This window comes from Manacus vitellinus, unplaced genomic scaffold (assembly GCF_001715985.3).
Source record: "Manacus vitellinus isolate BGI_N305 unplaced genomic scaffold, ASM171598v3 scaffold_21_pilon, whole genome shotgun sequence".
In the NCBI taxonomy this organism is placed as follows: domain Eukaryota; kingdom Metazoa; phylum Chordata; class Aves; order Passeriformes; family Pipridae; genus Manacus; species Manacus vitellinus.
Window position 1 is genome coordinate 2,523,483 of NW_021939546.1, and position 22,664 is coordinate 2,546,146.

The following is a 22,664-nucleotide window of genomic DNA, read 5'->3' on the forward strand; positions in this document are numbered from 1 at the left end:
TTAGAACCTGACAATGAACTGTTGCATAAGAATTGGGGATGCAGAATTTCATTACAACCTATAATCTGAAAAAACTGTATGCTCATCTATAGAACTACTTAAATGTAGGGAGACAGTGTGTATCTGTTCAGCAAAATGCAGCACTTAATTTAACATAAAGGCTGATTTGCAGTTGAAAGAATCTGCATAATTACTAATCAAACTGAATTAGGCTCTTTTCTGGAAAGCAGTTAAAGGGAAAAAATACAAGGCAAGGTTCAAAACAAGTCAGAATATATGTCACTAGCTTGCGTCAATCCACCTAGGTGCAGTTTAAAATCTCAGCATACTGGGAACTTGCCTTAAGTTTTCAAAGGTGACTAAATGCACAAGACACTCAGCAGACAGCCATGAATGCCTCAGCACATTTGAACTTCAGAGAGAACCATATTGTTTATGTTTCACATTTGGTTTTAGTTATTCAAATAACGTGCATTACACCTGCATCAGTTCACAATAAGTTTATTTTATGTGAAGAAAAGCTTTGCCATTAATGAAAAATTTCAGTAGAAAACAGTACCTCCTGCTTTCAATCTAGATTACTCAAAAGTAAAAGCTTGTATTAGTGAAAACTTCAGTAGAAACAAATCTGTAGGAAACGTTCTTGGCACATGAAGTAAAAGCTTTAAACACATTAAGTTTGAATAGAGTATTGACCATGCAACCATGCTGGCAGAAAAGCCAGTTTTTAATGGCTGGTATTTGTCCCTCAAGACAATAACATGGAAGACACATAAACCTGCTTACATAACGTTAATTGTATATAAATATGGTGTTGCCATAATTGACAGTCTCTATTCAGGCCAACCATTTAGTTTAGCAGTTCTAAATAAGTAATAGGCACTTTGCCTTTCTGATTTCCCCTTTCACCCATCAGCCAGTCTGAATCCATGCCAGGGATACTGTACACTGTTATCACCTAAAAAAAAACAAACAAACAGAAACACATTCTTACAAACTTTCTTTGCATGGAAAATAGTTACAGTCTATCTTCATGTGATTTCCAATGTCTTAGAATTGAGATTAACTAAGCTAAGCAGTGATTTAATATAAGCATCCATGGAACATAATCTAATGCTCATAAAAATTATTTCACTGGTCCATGGAAAAGAACAGGCAAAGTAGCATATTTTAAAGTCCCATTTTTCTGATGAAATTCTATTCATTACTACTTCTTTTCTATTATATTTTATCTATAAATCTTGTGTATCACCCTCAACTTTAACAGGCAATCTGAAAGAAAGTTCATTGGATCTCCAAGTGCATGACAGAAAAACAGACGGTGTTGATGTGCTACCTCTTCACAGAAAATCTGAGGCCACAGCTTCTATCTAAGTCACTGTGTCTAGGTAAGAAAAAAGTCAAATAGAGATATTTAAGTAATGCACATTTAAAACCCCCAAAAGTCTGGAATTCTGTTTTTTGGATGCTCTTCTTCAGGGCTAAGCTACAGTTACATTACCAGGTGGAACTCTGTTCCAGCACTCTGCTTCACCATCTATCTCCACCTGCTTTGTATAGACTCTCTGACTTAAGAGTGCAATTGAATTGGAACAGGAACAAACACAACACAACCTCCACCATTAAAACAAGAAGTAGTTGGTTGTATTTTCATATTCTTCCCAAATTACAATATTTAACATGTGAAAGTCTAATCATATTGATAACGGTGTTAAAGGTGTGGTGACAAGCAGACAGCAGAACAGCATCCTGATTGTCTAGCAAATGTTCTTGCAAGCTAACCTGGTGTAACTAATGTTAACTCTCCCTATGGAATATTAGCATATATAGGTACAGGACAATGTTCCAAGAGTACTGCTGAAGTTTAACTTTAAAAAAATCAACTACACAAATTTTTTGATGTAGCACATCTGAACTGGCTACTCATAAGCATTCCTATTTTACTTTCAAATGATCAAGGTACATAGAAAACTCTTACCTCATCTGCAAGTAGCGATAATTCACTGCTGTTTGCAGCATCATAATCATAGAGAACTCTTGCTTTCCTGCTGCCACTTGACGACTTCAGTTCACTGATGCCTGAAGTAACGACTGAGTTGCTTACTGAAGGCAATGAAGCAGAGGCTGAGGCCAAGACTGAGGGAGTAGAAAGACTCTGCACAGGAGTTGTGGAGGACTGATTGTTGTTAGAGAGGAAAGTAGATGGAAAGCTGTGAGAGAAAACAAAACAAAAAGAGTTCTGAGTGAATCTGTTTTACATAGGGTGCTACACGTGCCTCTGTGCCTAAATTAGCATTCTGATTTTTATCGGCAATAAACATAAGTGGACAGCAGTAATGGAATAGTACTGATATTTGTATAACCTAAATAAAGATATTTGTTCCTGATCTGCAGTATAAATCAAACCAGTATAATTTAAAATAAATACTGCAACCTTAAAAACCCTTGATATTTGCCTCTTAAAAAAAAGGGCAAAACCAACAAAGCACTGTTGGTCAAACTTAATTCAGACTGTATTTTAATAAACATTTCTTTTGACAGCTCTGCCAGTAAAAGTAGCCTCCACCCCCTCCTGCTCATTCCTCAATTACATGGTTACACAAAAGATTGTGCTGACGAACCAGGGATCAGGGAAATATAATGCAAGTTAAAAGCACAGCCTCTCTCTGAAAGCAAGAAAAACCACACAACTATTTTTGTAATCTAAATCTGTTCATTGATTCAGCTAACTGCATGCTGTAAAACAAAAATATTCGTTACACTAAAGATGAACTTATATCGAGTTAAGCTCCTCCTTTCTAGGTCAGGCTGCTACTTGCTCAGTGCCAGCTGTAGTACTTGCCAGACCCTTCCATGAAGTCAATTAAACTCATTAACCTGACAGAAAAAAAAAAAGGGAAAAAATGTGTATAATCTTCTACTTAGTTAATGAGCTGAATCACAAAAAACTGATGAGTGCCAGAGTGGATACAAGTGATAGGACAGAATAACATGGCTGAAAAGTGGAAAGAGCAGAAAGGAGAGAGAGCAAAGCAGCAAGGGATTTCAGGGCAGTGGGGTAGGAAGAATGGGACAGCCCAGGAGGTAATGAAGAGCTCTGAGATTGTCTCATGTCACTCTGCCCTACATCCTGGGATGCAGTTCCACAGCGGACTAAACATTTATTTAGCAGCTGATACAGCAATTTCTTGTCCCTCTGCTGTCTTTGTTGTAACACTCATCTGATTCTACCTGAAGAGTAGGTCAATGAAGGTTTTGAAGTTGGCGGAGCCAATGCAGTGAAAAAAGGTCAGCTACTAGGAGTTAGACTGAGTCATGATGACATGGAACTGTAGCTGCATTTCCTTCCTTTCTTTTGCCCACTTAATTCCCACATGTAACTTCTCTTATGAGTCCTTCTACACAGATGCTTGGACATGGACATATTACATCCCCCCCTTTTTTTTGCCTACCCTTTTGATATAATGGAGACCTATCCACATCATGCATATGAACCTGCCAGAAAGTCTCATCTCATCACTTCCCACCTATGCTCCCCAATTAGGTGACTTCTGAAGATGCAGTTCAGTAGCAACTTCAACCATATAAATCCAGAGAAGTACATTCCCATAACCACATCTGCAGCATTATTGGTGCTCATATGCTCATAAGAGGAGCTGTTTTAGGGAGCTGATGCAGGTGAAAACTAAACCCATCAATAAACTGACTAATCTTTGGCAAGGCAGCTCAAATCTGTAACAGCTGCAGCAGTCCTGCACACACGGTTACAGATTCACCCTATACTTAACCTGGTAAATGCACACTGCCACCAAACAGGGTGGCCCCACTCCTCTATCCCATTTTAGCACAAATGTTCATTCTCTGTCATTAGAGTCAGATCTGTTGTTTTTGATTCAATTGGATCTAACAAAAAAATCAAGGAGATTGCTAACTTTTCATCAGAACATCTTTTCAAACATGTTCACCTTGCAGTCATGCAATTATTTGTATGTGAGCAAAGGGAAAGAGCAGCACATCATGAAGGACAGCACTAGCCCCTTTACAGTCAGACTGAATTGCATATAAAAATTGGGAAGACTTCAGGAGACCATTCTGAGTTTAGTTAGCAGTTTACTACTGTGTAGAGAAGGAAGTACCACTTCCCTGTCTGGCTCACCTTGACCTCACTTGATCATAAAGACCTGGTTCAACTCACCAAAAGAGACTTCAACTCCACAAATTTATATTTTTTTTCATTTGCTACATTAATTTTTCAAACTAGTTCACCAGGTTCCCTGACAAACCAAATAAGTAGAACAAAGGGAGGCAAAACTAGACCCCACATTTTTGTAAGTATAACTCAGCTGTACTTCATGATGTATTTATTACTTGATTAGTTGGCATTCAAACAAAGGGATTTAATTTTAAATGACAATCAGCTGTTTCTCAATATAGCTAAATGACTGCTTAATATACTGCTAAACCTGTTCTCTGTTAACACAGTAATTACTTGTAAGTCGTTCTGCTCAGTTCAAAGGGTCACTGGTTTGCACAGTCAGTGGAAGAGAAAACCAAAACTTTATAACCACTCTGTCAATCAGTAAAGCATTAAGTCTCACTCTCTTTGCAAAACCATATGTAGGCATGTTACTGGAAAGCTTCAGCTATACAGAGGTTGTCTAGAATTTTATTTTTTTTTTGAATGCTTGAGTAACACAAGTTTCACAGCTTGTAGAGTAGGGGACTAGTAATGGGTAATCTGAAAAAATAATTATTCCAAAGGTTAGGTTTGTCTGTCAGGGAAGATGAGAAACTTCAGAGCAAAAGCAGTTATCAGAAAGAAAAAAAGCAGTCAGAGTATCAGAATATTTGAAACAGATTTGTTTAGTTCATTCTGAGGAACATAAAAACATAAAAAGATTTGATTTAAAGAATCAATGCAGTCCCACAGGAGGGAGAGGCAGTACAGAGGTAAGCATCTGATGCCATCTCTAAGAGAAACATCCGTAGAAACATGTCTATTTACATAAAGAGAACTGAGCACAAGTTTTCTCCCCACCTTCCCTATAGCTGGCTCTGGAGACTACCATCAGTGCTCAGCTTTGGATCTTGAATAGTCTCAGTGTCAACTGGGACAGGGTTCATGCCCTAGATCCTGACCCAGGGAAAACATAATATGCATCAACTCTAAAAACCAGGTTTCTGTTTCAAGTAACAAACTATGTCACTTAGAGGCTGAACACCTTTGGTCCATCAACCACCTCAAAACAAAGCTAAGCCCTTCACAGTTCTCGGCTTTCAAATGAGAATATTGCACAATATCATTCTTAGATGTGTGAAAAGAACACGTGTAACTAAGCACTATGTGGCAACCACCAGAGTGCTGGCAAATATAACCAAAATGTAGCTGAGCTGCCTAAGCTGTTTATTTGGTACTGCATCTGCCTACACACAACACAGGGAAGGGAGTACAGTACACAAACCCTGTTCATCTGTTTATTTAATGCAATTGCTACGCACCACATACCTACAAACGGAGAAACTCTCCCAAAGCAAAGAGCACAACTTGAGACCCTGTCCCAGTGCTCTCTGTTACAGTTTAGTGGCACTCCCTTGCACAAGGAAGGAAAGACACACCCAAGATTTAATATCATAACTATTTTAATCCACATAGGTGGAGAAACTTCATTTGACTGTTTGAGGCATTTAGAATTTTTCAAAGCTTCCATGCTTTTGGTCTTCTAGTAGTCATACTAATTTTATTAAAAATACTAATCAGATCACAGCCACAAAAAGACATTCTTCTGTTTTTCTAAAGGCAGTATTTTCTTCAGATACACTTTTTTATACCTGGTAGCAGCTTACACATTTTAAACAAAGACAGCTGTTCTGGGACAAGCTATACTAAAGCAGATTTTAAATAGGAATATGTTCTTTCTTAGAATAAGGATACTATATGTTTAAGGCTTTCTGTTTAGTAAATACACTAGGATAAGAGTACGCATTTTAAAAATATCATCTCAAAATAGTTGTGTAAATATATTTCACTTAATTTCTAATTTAAGAGTTGTTTTTTCTTAATACAGTGTATCTTTATTTTTAAGCTTTCAATTCTACAACCTGTTTTTGTGTGTTGCCACATTTTATAGTTCAATACTTCTTTCCATGGAATGTAACTTCAAAAATGTAGCTTTTTTTAAGATTAAAGTTTTAAAGACTAAAAGTTTTAAACACTACAGTTTAGTAGTTTAAAGTCTTTTTCAAGGCTAAAAAAAAAGTCTTTAAACTACACATTCAAACAAACTGAGGAAAGGAAATCAAATGCCACAGGAAGTTGCAACTCAGGAAAAGGATAAGACTCAAGAACACTTTTGTTTTTACTTCCTTGTCATGGAAAACATAAACAGCAATACCTTAGAGAGTTATTTAGAGCAAACACTACAGTAAACTTCTAAGCTCAGACAATCCTTCAATGCATACACTCACCTAAATAACATGATCTGTATAACCCTAAGAAAGGCTGATTTGCGAAGAATTAGAATAGGGAAACTTTATGAAAAGCAAGTATGTAGATCTCTCTACATCCCCACCAATCACACAGAAAGGATTATAAGCACAAACTAACATCAGGTTCTTCTCTTACTTTAAAAATGCTAAACTCATGAAACAGTCAAACTAGACCAATTTGCTCATTCCCCTGTGAGTGCTCTGGATTATGGATATTGTGAACTACATTTCTCCCCAGATACAATATCTGTGCTGGCAACTCACAGTGGAGAACAGGGTTTCACTGAAAATCAGGTAGTGCCCCGTAGCAAATAAAGAGGCAACAGGAACTCATAGGCAGTATAAAAACTTTTCCCACTTTGCACAGCAGTTCAGTAGCATGAAGCATAAGACAACTGAATGATTACAAATAAATCTCTAGAAATTGCTTTTTGTGCCATTAAATGAGGTTACCAAGGACTCACCTTCCTCAATTACAAGATACACAAAATGTCAGTAAATCAACCCTCAAAAGGCATTAGTGCTGTGTGTATGCTTAGGGAAGTACTTGCACTTAGGTAATTACATATCCATTACCTGAGAACAGATATATTTCCTTTCAGTCCAGCATGCCTGTATGTTCACCACTGTTACATCAGTGTAAGTTTTCCTACTATTCATAACTTCAGGGAAAAAAAAACCATTTTTTTCTAAGTGCTTTATACAGTGTTACTACCTTCCAAGCTGTTTCTGGAGATCCAACATATATTGGTAACATTGTGCATAATAGGTCATCTGAGCTTCAACAAAGTCATTCAGACAGCGGAGATGATGTGCCTACAACACAGCAAAGAATTCAGGTTTTTAGTCTGTAAGAGTACTATGCTGCATTAGAAAGAGTAGCCACCTAGGTGCTAATGCCAATACTGGCACTTAGGGATTAACACCAGATAGACATAGTGCCTGGATTCACCAGGTAACCAGGATAAAATTCCGCAAAAATTAACATATCTGAGCACATGTTTTTGTCATTTCAACACTCAATTGATCTGACGAATGGGAAGCTGAACATAAAGGATGAAAATGAAAGCTCCTGCATTCTGAAGATAAATGGGAAACTAAAGTTCAATTCAGTGGATGCTAAATTAGAATTCAAAAAAATAAAAAACCCCACAGTTTAATGGTTTAATGCACTGAAGTGAAACCTCACAGCCCAAAGTTGCCAAGCAGTTCACTGTAACTATTTTTAGGAAGTGCCCTGACATTGACTTTCCCCCTTTTGGGTACTCACATGTGTGCTGCTGATTCCTTCCAGCAGAAGTCTGGTTATCTCTGCTTGACGGTCAAATTCACTCTGAGTAATTCGTACTTCCTGTTCAGACTAAAAGGAAGAACACACATTAGGTATTTGTACAGCACTCTCTGCTACACCTTCCCATGGCAACAGTCCCATTTTATTCAGAACTGCTCATACAAATGCATTCATCACAAGCTTAGGTGTTTGAAATGTGCTTTTTCTTTGCAGACCTTCACTAGGCAAAAAGAATAATTGCATTATGGGTTCAAAAATGTTGAGGCCCTGTATACACAACAAGCACCTTTATTATCAGACACCTACTACATATGCAAAAGAAAGGCATTTTTCTGCCAGCAGTATTACTCCATCTTTCCCATAACAGACCAAGCGTTCACTGGCATAGCAGTGTCTGCACCAGGGGTTCTGTCAGCATACCAGTGGCAGCCATAAATAATGGCATTTTTTTTCTACACGTTAACAGGTCTCTGATGAAATAATGTAGGGTAAATCTCATTATTTTTGCCAGGCAACTGCACAGCAATCAGCTGTACATAAATCTTTGATATTAAGTTTTATCAGGATATCTAATAATTTAATGTCTTATTCTGGCCACCAAACTAAACTATTTCTGGAGCTTGTAACTGAAGAATCTTTGAAAATAAATAAATCTGAACTACACCAAATGTTCTAACTTCAATTAGAGTAAAAGTTCTATTAAAATTACTGAATATAAGTCTCATATTTCAACAATTCAAATTTATTCCTTGTTACATATCCTTCTCAGCAATTTTTAAATAACTTGTCAATGTTACAGTAGTTTTAAACAACTTCAACCTAGTACAAGCCGAAGTTACTTTAGAGTACTTCTTTGGGGGCAAAGAAAAAAGGATACTAAACACACAAATACATAATATGTATTCTACTATCTAAGATTCATTGTTCCAAGATAGAATGTCCTCAGCCTGGAATCTGGATTACCATGCTTCAAGGTTCATATGCATTTAGTGCCTTGCTTCTAAAAACAAACTCAAGGGCTAAAATCTGCATTAAGTCCAAGATGCAGCATTTACTATTTGCAACAAAACAGAGGAAATATATTTTCATGAAACTTAATGAGGTGATACCAATAAAACACTGGTTTCAAAATAATTTTATGTGCTTCCAAACATTGTGTTCTTGCATTCAGCTAATGTTAATCAATAGGAAAAGTCACATGGAATCTCATAAAAGAGTACAGAAGAACGATGCAGTTACCCAAGAAATGTTTTTCCATCTGAAGTCACTGCAGCTGGGAAGGCTTACACATTAATTAAACAGTGAGGAAGCAGCTAGAGAGAACTCTGTACTTCTTACTTGAAACTGAGATAGCAGTGTTTGTATCAAGTTACAAACTAATTAGGTTTTCTAAGTTTGTTGAGGAAAGAATCTTAGAATTTTCCTATTAAATCTTTTACAGTTCAATTTCTAAATGCCTCCTTCCCCTTGAACTCACACTTATACTCCCCTGTTTGCATGACAACTCGCAAGAAGTTGGAATAGAAAAAGTCTTCATTTATTTTCTCTCACAACTCCCAAGATTTCAAAGCTGCACATCCCAGCTTCTACTGGCAATTCCTTATACCTCCCACAGCTACCCAGCTAGTCCTCCCCTAGAAACCATACTTCAGGGACCCTGCCGTCCTCCTATTGACCTAATTTTAATTACCCCTCCTCTACAAAACTCCACTAAGGAATCTCTTCTTCACTGTTAGCACACCCTCTTGCAACTTGCTCCCAATACTGGTTTGTCAGAGCCAGTGGGCCTAAGAACAGGCCTTCCCATGACACCAGAGCAGCTTTGACAAATATGCCATTAGATCCACTGAGTTTGTCCCTGTGCAAAGGATGACAACAGAAGGCTGCAACCCCCATCTCAAGGCTAATGCTAAGCTTATCAATCAGATTTCAGTGCAGGTGGAGTCTTCAGATGTGCCTACCCCCAGCTTCAGTTGCTGAAGGTCTAGTGACACTGGGGAGAAAGGTGGAGTGTTCCATGTTCTGGGTGAAAGCTGAAGATCAGTGTCTTTGGGACAATTTCCATTACTAGACCTAAACCTTTTGAAAATTTTCAAATAAGCTCATTCTTAACAGGTCATTTTTAATAGGATATTATACCAGTAAATTTTGAGGGACAAGTCCTGTAGTTCTTTTTCTGTTGTATCTTGTCACATGAGAATCATATAGTACTGGCACTAAGTGACAGCCAGAAACAAGCCAGCTTACTATAAAACAAGCCACAGGCATTGTTTTACCACTAAAACCTGAAAGACCCTGGAGGGAACAGTGAATTCTGATGTAATGCACCAGGCTGCCAGCACTAGACTGAAATCAACAATATGTGATATCCTTTATTAAAGTAGACTAGCACAACTTATGGTTTCAGAATTCTGCAATTTTTAAATTGTTTACTTACTTTTGTCACTTCCTCAGCCCATATCTAGTCAGCATTAAGAGTGGGGGGAAAAAATAAAAACATACAAACTTAGATACTGGTTGTACTTTATTACAGCACGTAACCATATTTTGGCTTTTAACTACTTTCCTTTCCTCAGAACTTCACAGGGCTTTAAGGAGTGCTATAAATCAGTCGCCCAAAGTCCTTCTATACAATGAAGCTACAATGAGTATGGATAGCACTACATCTGTGAAATAAGTTAGATACTGAAGAGAGCATGACTTGTAGAAGTTACATATCACAAGAATCTATTTAAAACAAGCTATTACAACATAAGACATAACTACTTAGAAAATGACATGAATCAGACAAACTAAATTACTTTAGGATGAATTTAAGTTACCTTTTTGTGTTATAATAATGGAAAACTATGGAAAGTTATTCTCATTTTTACACTGAAACAGATAAATGCTTTCTCTTGCTAGTTTCAATACCAGTTTTCTATTTCACAAGCACTTCTATTGAAACCTAAATTTAATTAAAAATGCTAGAGGTATCTCAAACTGAGTAATAAAGTAGTAGCAAGCTGTACAGTAATATCATAGAACTGCAAAGGATTTACTCTGAAAGTTAATTACTTCAGCTTGCTCTTCCAATTCCCTCTTGCAATGTGGTTTTCCTTTAACCTTCATTTTCTGCAGTTTTAAGATGATGACACAATCAGGAGTTTGGCAGGAAGAAATGTGTATAGAGGTTGCAGAAGCAAATTGTAACAAACAATTTTATTTGCTCTTTTATCTGATCACAACTGAGATATCTGGAACACTAATGGAGATGAGACCCAATATGCTGTGCAGATTCGAGACCCAAACCAGGACAGGCTGGACAGTGCAGTCTATGCTGTACATAATTAACACCTTTCTTTTCTGCTTTCACAATTATGGTGCTAAAACCAGCTGCACTAATGAGTCCTCTCAACAAGTTTAGGATATATTGTGATCTAAGTTAAGCCATTAATTTCTGTGACCATTACTCAGTTGCAGCTATTTGTAATGCATTGCTTGAAAGGAGTAATTTCTACATATTTCTGTCTATTTCACATAATCCACTTGTACTCACATTAAAAAGATAGGAAAATTAAATCATTCCTTTCCCTCCAATGGGTGAAAATAATTTCAGAAGTGAAAAATCACTTTTGCATCTTAAGTTTACTTTCACAGAAATTAGAATATAATATACTGAATATTTCAGATTATCAGAAGTAACCTGATAAAAACAACACCCAATGCTGTACTGACTTAAGTGCATCTAGTGCACTGTACCAATCCATTTTAAAATGGAAACCATCTAAACAAGACCAAAACAAGCTGGATAGCAAGAGGAAACATTTGACAGGGAAATGAATGAACACAGGAGGCCAACAAACCTTTAGCCATTTTACATGCAGCAAGTTGAGCACGTAAGAGACATTTACCATAATGTTATTCTCTTCAGGCTGAGAAGTGTTTAGTTGCTTAAATGTATAGATAAAAGACAAAAGCAAGTTACAACACTGTGAATATAGCAGGTGAATAGATTATCGGCACAAAGCACTGCAAATTTAAGCTAACCAAGATTGTGAACTGCATACAGATATATAAAATAGTTTAGATTTCTATTTTAAACATTGATCTAAGCTATTTCAGTTGTACAGTAAGCATGGGAGAAGTAATTTTCAAATATTATGTATTTTTAGAACAGGGAAAAAATAATAACATGTAAATGTAATTTATCACTTTATCCTGTCTAAGAAAATAGTAAAACAAAAGCTGTCATCATAACTCTATACACTTTGCTAACCTATCAGTCCAGACCTGTTTATTAGGTCTTTTCTTTATAAACAAGTGAGCCAGCAAAATATGAACCATTTACATCACATCCATATCCAGGTTAATTCTCATTTCTATATAGCAGCAGATAAAGCAGAGGTGCAATTTTGTTATTTCTCCTGGAATTCTACAATCTGATACTTATTAAACATGCATAGTGCTGTCAAAAGGTAATTAAAATTAAAAGCGTAGACAAAGTAGTGAAGAGGCTTAGAGTTTCATGCTCTACCAGCACTAAATTATTTGTGCATAAAACTGCAAATTACTTGTTATATGATACTTAGGAGTGGTCAAGTGGTAGCAGCAGCAAACTTTTACTAAGCTCTGGATGATTGCACTGGTGATAGAACTAAAACTGAAGTATAATATATATATTATTTTAATACAAAGCTCAAGAGGAACAATTTCCTTGTGTTCTTTTCATTGCTTTAGAAAGTAAGGTTTAGAGGCATTTTAAGAGTTTAAAAAGCAGTAATTTTTTTTTCAATTTAATTTCCTTGAGCAAGTATTTTTTGAGGGAATAAGAATGGTTAAGTGATGTGAGTTTAAGAGTCTCACCTCTGTTTGGTGGTGTGAAAGCAATATGTAAAGAGCAAAACCACAAATATATTTCATATAGAAGTTAAGTATAGGTAGGTTCATCAGTTGAAAGTAGTTATACATATGCTCCAACATTTGCAGAGATTCAAGTATTTATATTTACACCCATATTGACAGATTGTAGCAAGTCATTTTTGGCAGTATAGATTCATCTAGTATAGAAGTAGTAAGTTCAACCTGATGGAATATTCAAAAGTAGAAGACTTTTAAAGACCTTGATCGGTAATTCACTTTTATTTCCTTGTGTTCCACTGAGGCATTTCTTACAAAAGTATCTAGAAAAATAACGAGGGTAAGAAGCTAGGACTGGAAACATAACCAAGAAGTCAAGTTGATAAATATAAATCAATAAGTTTCAAAGTTATGGACAAGTTTAAAAAAAACTCTACTTACTGCAGCTCGAGCTTCTGCAACTTTTGCCTTCTTCAGTCTGGTTTTTGCAGCATCCAAATCCAGTCTCTTATTTTGTAAGAGTTTACGTTCTTTCTGGAAGTCAGTTAGGTTAGTTTGTGAGAACAGGTACACATACTGACAAGCAAAAGCCTGTCTACTCTGAAATTTTTTTAATGAAGTATCACATACAAAAAGGTTCTTCAGCTGAAGAGAGAGAATTAGATCCTAACTATTCTCACACATTTTATACTAGATATACATACTTTCAATAGAACAATTACCAAATGCGAGTTTTCATAATTATTTTGATTTTACCTGGGCAAAAGCAAAGAAAATACACCAAAGGCACAAATTTTACTCAAGTTTTTCTACATTAGCTTGAGGAAAGCAATAAAACACCATTATCAACTCCTACATTTTGAAGACTGACAGTTACAACTGGTGTGAAATGCTGAAGAATGTACAGTTCAACTTACAGTGATAGTTTTGTAGTCCCCTTCAATAAAGTTTCTTAGGGGAGTGAGAAAGTTTATAGCAGAAGTTTGAATTAGTTCCCTGTCTGCTGTCCCAATTCGCTTTTGTGTTTCTCCACATTTAATGAGTGCATTTCCTGCAAAGGAAAAAAAGAATATTTTAATTTCACAGTGATTCAGGCAGGTGGTTAATACAACAGGTTGATACAGTCAGAAAAGTTTAGGCCAGCACTTTGAAAGATAATCCAATGCCATGACAAGGGCTTTCAAAAGAAAACCAAATCAGGTACATAAAAACCCCCATAAAAACAAACAAACAAAACCCTAAACAAGCACCCAAACACCAAGCCAAACCATTTTTACTAAGGACAATCACAGATCAAGGCAAGATCTCAATAAGAACAGATACAGCATTGTAGAAGTGACACCATGGCAACTCCATACTGAACACCTATTTCAGAACCGGGTATCATACCTAGTTATTTTAATCCAACAACTTCCTTCCCCCAGACAACATTTTTGTTTAAGTCAAGAGTAGCTGGTAGCAAGGAAAAAGCTTATGTAGCTATTGTAAAATTATGTACTTCTCCTTGTCCCCATCTGCTCCACCTTCTAAATATACATTTGTATAATAAGTGAACAATACTTTGAAGTTTGTTTGCAAGTTAGGTACTGAAACTGAAGATGGTGTATCAAGAGTAATTTCAATAGGATGACATGGCTTAGCTAGAAAGGACATTAAGTTTTCAGAGAACTAAAATACTTTGTGACACTGTATGAAACCCAACAATGTATCTATCTTTATGCTAACAGATTACGTTATTTGCCTGAATTCAAAAAATTCTGCAACTTAAGGGACAGTGTACTTAAGTACAACTCTATTTGATGTTAAAAGCAAGACTTGAGGCTGATGGTCAGAAGGAAGGCCACAGATACACAAAATCATGTGGAAGTAAGAGGAACAAAGCCTGCCATTATTGATTTTGTACCCATAAGACTTCTACAAAACATTTACTTTTTTTTAATGGCCCTTTCCTTCATTTCAAAAGGAAGATCATTATTTGGAGATAAAGGACTCATTCTTCATAGAAGAAAAGTTTTCCCTCCCACTGTAATTTTGAAGAAAGTAACTGAAGAGAGTGATCAAACTTTGCAGATTATTATATATACAGACACCTATGTTTTCCAGTTGCTTAAGTTAAATTAACAGCTACAATTATCAGGAATTTTAAGAGTTGTAGAAAACACTAGAATTAGACTGTATAATTAGTGGCAATGTAAAAATATTAGATATAACACCTCCAACCCTCCTGTCATAGATATGTAAGTTTACTGGAGAAGGAAAAAATTTAGATTGTGTTCTACGCTCTTATCATATATTAAGAAAACCAGGAATCCTGCACACTTAAGAGAGGCTTCTTACTCCAGAAGTTAATGTCAGATAACATTTTCACTCCATAGCACAAGTAAAATTGATAAATATTGTCAGATGTGCAAATGTGTTCCTTTAAAAAAGAAATTAAATTCCAGAATCATTTGTTCTGGTAAGCAAATTATCCATCCACAAAAATGGATACCATTCCAACAGCAGGTTCAATTTTTAGATTTGGATAGAAACATCATCATTGATCTCCTAAGGCTCAAAGATGCACAGCAAGTCATCTCAAATTGTTACAAATGTCATTGAACTGTTTTATCTAGAGGAAGACAAGAAATATCACTTTATATTGTTTAAAAAAAATTTATATCTGTGCTTTTTCTGCTTCTACTTACCGTAGGCTGTTCCTGGGCCAAATTCATTCCCAGCATCAATCATATACTGGCCTAGTAACTCTGGATTATTCATGCGACTTGGTGCTTTGCGATCCAGCTTCTCATAGACAAATTCTTCTATTCTGGCATCTAAAAAACATTTATTTTAAATAATTACTGCCATTTAAAGCACAAGTTAAAAAGAGAAACAAACAAACCGAAAAAAAAGAAACACACAAAATAAATTTGAAAATCCAGCCATTAAACTCAACATTAAGTGAACAATGTTAAGCTGAAGATTCTGTTCTTGGAAACCAACTGTGTTCCATGTTTGCCACGCTACGTTCAAGTGTTTCCTAGAGCCAACTGTGAAAGTGAAAAATTATACTTTTCCTCTCCCTTTTCAGCTTTTTTGATCAGAAGTCTTAATTGTGAGAGCATAACAGAATGTTTCTCCTTAAAAAATACAGTCTTTTGTTCCCCCTTCAGAAAAAAAAATTGCCAAAATTGTTCCTTAGAATTAGCAGAGTAGGAATTAATTTCAACAACTACTGCAGGTTCCCTATTAAGATGTTCTGAAAGTTTGATTCCTCACTTCCCCTGCTCCCTTGAAACACTTTGGAAGAAACCCTCAAAGCTGTAAGAAAGTGTTTCATTCCTATCTTTTCTTAGTTTGAGCAATAAAATTATCAGAAAAACTTGTTGAGACTATATGAACACAAATATCCATCTATCATAATATTACGCCACCGTGCCCTTCTCAGGTGAAAAAAACCTCACACACATGGACAGGGATCCTGTTAATTACAAAATCAAACTCCTCAGATACAATACCTGATTTCTCTGACCAATTGCTTTGATTTCCCATCCAGCTGGCTTTATTTATTAGTTGGTATGAACTAATTTCAGCCTGCAATAGTACAGACAACCACAAAGAAGCTTTCCAATGAACAAACCTGCCGTTCTGACGCAACCAAAATAATACTTGTTAGACAACTTTCAACAGCACTGGAATAAATAACTACTCTCTCATGAAGGTCACAAAAATTAACCTGACACAGACAAACATGGGTACCAGTGCATTCTCTGGCACCAAGGGTGAACCAAAAATAATAAAAATGTATTTATTTTCTTTACTCAAACCATGAAATTTATTTTTCCCTAAATCACAAAAGAACTGAAAAGTGATCTAAAATTATTGGAATATTACATGGGTCTGACTTAAAGGTACAATTAAAAATGGGATTGAAAGTGATTTTTCGTCCCCTAGACAGGGTCACTCCATTGAACAACCACCAAAAGCAGCTCTGCAGCATGTGATCCTTCTCCCCAGTAGGCCACCAAACAGCTGAAGTTACATTCACAGACGAAGACCATTGCTTAGCACTGAGTATTTTTAGCCATCAGAAAATGGACTGGTCAGCATAACTGAGATACTACCACATATTAGCCTTCTACTGAAACTTCTTCGCACAGTTCCACTAGCCACCAGTTAGTGCTTCAATATTCTAAGCTTACAATTTTCTGAAAAAGTCCAATAGACATTGCAAGTACTGAATTGAATGAAAAAGACAACTATTTCCTCTGGCCTAGACAAAAGTAAAAATTTGAGTTAGAATATTCTGCAAGTTGTACCTGCATTCTTCCCACAGGATTAGTTGGTTAGTTTTTTAAACACTGTTTTTATGGAACTAAAAGATCCAACAGATTTCTAAAGTAATACTTCAAAATCAACATTACAAAGAATGTATCTACTTGGCATTAGAGAAGTGCTAGCAGTGTATGATTTACCTTTACTAATAAATCCTAGCTTAGTATGTCACTATAAGAATATTTATGTTTTCAGTGCAGAGGTAGTAGCAGCATTATAATTTTATCATGCGATCAAACCTAAAGGAGGTTTAGATTTTTTCAGTACAGTAGTTCACCCAGTGACTAGAGACCAGGTCTTGACTTGAAATCTAGATCTACACACTAAGCTAATTCCTACAGCTCCCAACTCTAGCACAACTGCAGGATGAGTCTAAAACACCTCATCAACATTACTACACATAGCAGCAATTTTAGAAACAAAATTAACACACCACAAAACTACATTTCCTCTACCCATGTTTTTTTCTGTTACTATTACAGTAAGAGATTCAACAGTGAAGAAATCATATTTGACATTTTTTTGTATTGCCTAAGCAGGGTGCATCAATCTAACCATTCTTTAGTAATGGAATTGTTAAAGACAGGTATTTCAGTTCGTGTTGCCTGCTTCAGGCTGAATTGTACTGTGCAGAGAGTTTAAAGTAATGAATTAGTAATGTAGTTTCTTGAGCCATCGTATCTACCCCATGAGGAACTTCAGAGTTCTTAGAGCTAACCAAGATATCTGGAATTAGAGTGGGAAATTCAATTAAACAGGAAACAATTAAAAAAACCTGTCAGCCTGAGACTGACCAGAGTATGGAACCAATGCTACAGTTCAAAGAGCTGTCTAAAGTTTTTCCCATTTGAAGGGTTAAGGACATACCACCAATTGGTACAGTGTCTCCAATTCTCACTAGCTCTTCAAAATGTGCTTTCCATAACACCATAACACTTAAAAATTTAAAACTGCTACATTTAGTCATTACATTAGTCATAACTTCAGCAATAGCTATTGCAATAAACATTTACATTGGCAAATCTATTCACTCAAAAGTTGAAAACAAAAACCTGAAGGTCTCCTTACTTGGATTTGGCTGCAATAATACTTCTGTTTGTTTCATTATTTTTTCTGTCCACAATTTAGTGCATTCTGCTTTGCTGAGAAGGTTCTCCAGGTGAGCATCCAGTTCAGTCTTCTCTGCCTGACCAAGCTTTTCTTCCGTGAACTGCAAGTTAGTGAGATTGAATATACTGTTAGTTCATAGAAATAATTTTCCAGGACAAATTGAAAACAGTCACTTATATTAGTTTGAAGATCATGTTTTAAAAGATCTAACCATTCATTACTCAGTCATCAATAAAAATCTAACAGCAAATTTGGAAGTTGTTAAGTTCAACAACACACTTTCACTATCAGGAAAAAAAAAGGGCGGGAGAATGTTAGGTCAAGATGAGGAAGGTAATTTACATTACGAAGAAATCCTCTGCTCAACATGGTACTGAGAGTTCTCATTTTGTCTAATTTTGCTGTGTGCTTTAAAACATAAGCCAAAATGAAAGACCAGAGGTAATGAAGAAAATTAAAAGATTACTTCAGTCTTGTATATTTTGTAATTGTTTGGCAACTCTTCCACAGTAAAACCTGAAGACAAAACAGACTCCCATTGCAGCTACCTTGGGTGTATTGAAAAAGATGTCCTGTCTACAGCAAAGAGGACAAAAATAGTGAGTTTAAACCTCAGCATCAGGATTTAAATTAAAATTAGACATTAGAGAAAGCTTCTAAAGACAAGGATTAAAAGCTAAAAGAAACTTCCTTGGGAAGTTGTGAAATAAATATCTCTGGGTGGGAGGTGTTTTGCTTTTTAGAATAGGACAAACCAGTGTTTGATAAACTTTAGATATAACTGATCCTGTTACCTTACAGAAACAGTAAGATGACCTCTGCTGTTCTCGTCCAAGCTGCAATTTCAGTGACAATGAAATACAATCTAACTCTGTTTAGCTAAATAAACACATCAGGCAATTCATTTCACTTCATACAAAATTCACGCCAAGTCTTATTAATCCATGAACAGTTTGGACTTCAATCAGTGTTCTCTGGGAGAGGGGGAAGCTCCACGTTTCACAGCAGGGAACCAAGCAAAACCGGAACTGAGGGTTCAGCCTGCCTCCCTTCAGAGCAGTAGTTCCTCATGATGATGATCTCATCACTTGACAGCCTGTTGTTCAAAGTCAGGCATTTTCAGGAGAATTTGGCTTATGATTAAGTCTCTAACAAGCTTACCAATTAAGAACATAACAGGACTGGAAGCATTCTGACTGTCAAACTTCATTCTTAACAAGTTCTTTGGTGGGCAGTAAGAAACAGTACAATACAAGTAAATTGCATTGTCTAAGTTCATTTGAATTTCCATCACATGTAGAATGAACCCAACTTCGACAGTATGCACATCTAAATTCTAGATAAATGCTGTGGCATTTGCAGCTCCACATAAAAGCAAACTGCATTTGTGAGAAATTCAGTTGCAGTATAGAGAAGAATGGAATTTATTCATTAATGTATTACTACTACTGTTTAAAAGGCTTTCAAAAATATGTCAGGAACTGTAGGTTGTTCTCAAAAACTACATATAGATTCATTATAATACAGTAAAAATGGTTTTGGAATTAATTTTTACTAATTACAGAGAAGAATATTTGTATATAAAATGGGCTTTCCTATTAATATTTCCATAAATCTTCTCAGCAGTGTGAAGATTGCTTAGTGAAGATCACAATGTTAGATTTCACATATACATTTCAAGAAAAAGCCTAATTTTGGCAATACCAAGCAGTGTGTTCAATAGTAGTTTGACAGAAGCATTATTTCCAGCATCAGTGTAATGCAACAATGCTGCCACTCTGATTTCCCCATCTCACTTACTCCAAAACCTAAATCTGAACTGATCTTTCTGATTTATGTCCTTTTTCAGATATTACTGCATCTCTTGAGGATAAGAATGAGGAAGGTGGTCCTACAAATCAAGAATTTTTCTTCTGCTTAGAAAAATCATCCCAAAACAGGCAAAGACTAATTATTTTCTACTTTGATTGGAGTTCTAAAAGTTTTAATTTTCTTTTTACTAAAGCTTAAAACAGGTCACAAAGAGATACCTAATGTAAGCACTTGCTGGAACAAATTATATCAGTAAGCCATCTAGACCATATACATCCGTCTGTATTAAATTCAAAATACACACACGAGCTGCCTGACAGTGACAGTTCACGCACATGGAAATTGTACTGGTTTGTACACAACTGAGTTATCACAGCCCCATCACCACTTCAAGTCCACATTGCAAAATCACTAGAAGGAGAAATTACATTAAGACAAGCCTCTAACTTTTACCTGAAGTCATGGACAATAAAAGTGCTTCTGCTACCAAAGAGTAAAAGCCCAACTCACTCCCAACTGCTGCACATCATCATCACAGCTGGGCTTTGCGAACGAAGATTCGGGAAGGGCTCTACCCACGTTTGCTACAAGCACGCTGGTGGCTAAAGAGGCCAATGTGAGATAGACAAGTCCAGTTGCAAAAGGCACAGCAGAAAGACTCCTTGGATGGTATCGGCAAGATACAATTCTTTCTGCGTTGTCTTTTCTCCTCTAGAGCGATCCTACATGCGTTCTCAAAGGCATCAGCAGCGTTATAGATGGTGTGTCTCCAGACCACCCAGTTGGAGGCCAGAGTAGACCAGTGATGAAGATCAATATGGCCAAGGCTGAGATGTTGTTTCCGGGAGTCCTTGTATCTGCTGCATAGGAATCCTGTCAATTACCCAGCCTGACATGAGGAAGAACTCCCATTCCTATTGCAACACTCAATGGCAGTACTTATTTCACCTCAAATACCACTAACTATAACCATTTGCTACTTTGTTCCACAAATTGCAACTACTGCAAAACAGACTGAGAACAACTCCTTCAAGCATCATCTGCCTGCCAGAAGGAAGGGTAGGCTTTGATTGAAAATGGCCATTCAGCTTGATTTTTCTGCAGATTACTAACTAGAATGTGGCAGTCTGAACACAGTATAATCTCATCTACAGAAGGAACAGGTTTCTTGGAACATGAGTATCATTGATTGGGGGTAAAACAGTCCCAAGCCCCTTGTAAAAGAGTCCGATACACCTGTGAAACACTTGCAAGCCATTCCCTTGCAAATACTTGCAAGTCTTCTAAATTGAAATGGAAATTTTAAGTGATTTTCCTACATGCCACTTTATGCTGCTGAACTGTCTCACAGGGTTTGGTGGGGGGTTGTTTCCAATATCCCAAAGTGACTAGTGTCAGGTCACATCATCCAGCAATGCCTTAATGTAAGAGTTGCACTCAACATCCAGAACTGTAACTTTTACTGGAGGATTCAAAATCTGGATCCATATGATATTTTTTAAAATTTACAAAATTATTACCTGTCCATAATATCTATAGGCCTTACATAGTACTTTAAAAAAACCAACCAACCAAATAAAAAAACCCACAAAACCCCCAAAACAATAGGGGAAGCAACAGCTGCGCACAGAACACGAGTTACTCAGACCATAAGAACACCTTAGGGATTTGTTTCTCCCTCTCAATGGCTTCATTAAATTTCTTGGTTTAGGGGGAAGTGGCAGCTGGTAGAGCAAAATTATTGCTTCCACATATCCACTGAATTTTCATTTAGGTTACACAGAAAACTAATATTCAGATGTAAACCAACAATGCTGACAGAGCATAATGGAGTAAACCCCAGTTCACACCACCTTTAAACCATGACAGACTGCAAAAACCTACATTAAAGTAGTCGGTTGATTTGAACGGAAAAAGCCAAGATAAAATGATGAAATCACAAGGTCCCATCACAAGATCTTACAATGAAGGATGAAACTCCATCTCCTTTTTTTCCCTTGTCCAACAAGAAAAGGGAAAGTGGAGGCTGGAAAGGAAGAGTCGGTCTGGGATACATGTAAACCTGGAAGAAGCCCAGGTAGAGGGAGAAGCATGGAAATACCTCTATCACAAAGAGAAGCTACAATGATTGCTTTAAATTCATTTAAATTTGAACAACGTTTTTTGACGAGTTTGCATTTTCAGAGCTCTGCTGTGCTGCTGATCATTGGTCCTCCTTGAATATTGAGGTTTAGAGCAATACATCAGACCGATCAGACGAGATAACGTTAATCATGCTCCAAACCTGACTGTGACCCAGCGAGAACTCATGAGATACCAAAGTGGATTACTATACACTGCTTGGATGTCCACCTCCCTACAGGAAATCTGTTCAAGTTTGATTATATAAAGAAAAGGGATTATGGCTCAAGACAAGCGCTGAGGAACAAAAGCCAATTATAGTGCCCTTACCGTGAAGAAAGGGGAAGACCGATCCGGAAACAATGCGCTATCAAACAAGCCTAAAAACGATACTAAAGCTCTAACAAAACAAAACGCCCAAGCAGACTCATACCAGGCTTTCGTGTGCAGCATCAGAGCTCCACTTTTACCGATCATGCAGCGGCATGGATACGTTTCTAGCAGATAGTAAAACCCGCAGCTTATTTCAGGCGAGACACACCTTTGTCCTTTGCACGCACAAAGTCCGGCCGTGTCTCCCGGCAGCTGATGCCTGCGCACCCTGTCCTCCCAACCCTGACGCCTTCTCCCCTCTTGCCGGTCTGACCTTGGGCAGTTTCAGCCCCCCGAGGCTGCTGTAGTGCGGCCC

General features: G+C 36.8%; 1 protein-coding gene across 2 annotated transcripts in view; it reads right to left on the reverse strand.

Moving 5' to 3' along the window:
* Positions 1-485: 485 nt before the first annotated feature.
* Positions 486-22,664, reverse strand: part of SH3GLB1 (SH3 domain containing GRB2 like, endophilin B1) — a 29,781-nt gene continuing 7,602 nt past the window's right edge. Inside the window, exons 2-10 of one of the 2 annotated variants that reach the window (XM_018072162.2) lie at positions 18,002-18,143; positions 15,304-15,432; positions 13,534-13,667; positions 13,058-13,150; positions 10,215-10,238; positions 7,757-7,846; positions 7,202-7,302; positions 1,979-2,210; positions 486-958 (exon numbers count right to left, since the gene is read on the reverse strand). In XM_018072162.2, coding sequence (XP_017927651.1) covers positions 851-958; positions 1,979-2,210; positions 7,202-7,302; positions 7,757-7,846; positions 10,215-10,238; positions 13,058-13,150; positions 13,534-13,667; positions 15,304-15,432; positions 18,002-18,038 — 948 coding nt within the window. In that variant the 5' untranslated portion in view covers positions 18,039-18,143 and the 3' untranslated portion in view covers positions 486-850. Of the gene's footprint in view, positions 959-1,978; positions 2,211-7,201; positions 7,303-7,756; positions 7,847-10,214; positions 10,239-13,057; positions 13,151-13,533; positions 13,668-15,303; positions 15,433-18,001; positions 18,144-22,664 lie in introns of those variants that run through there. The other variant, XM_018072161.1, reaches the window with a different exon arrangement.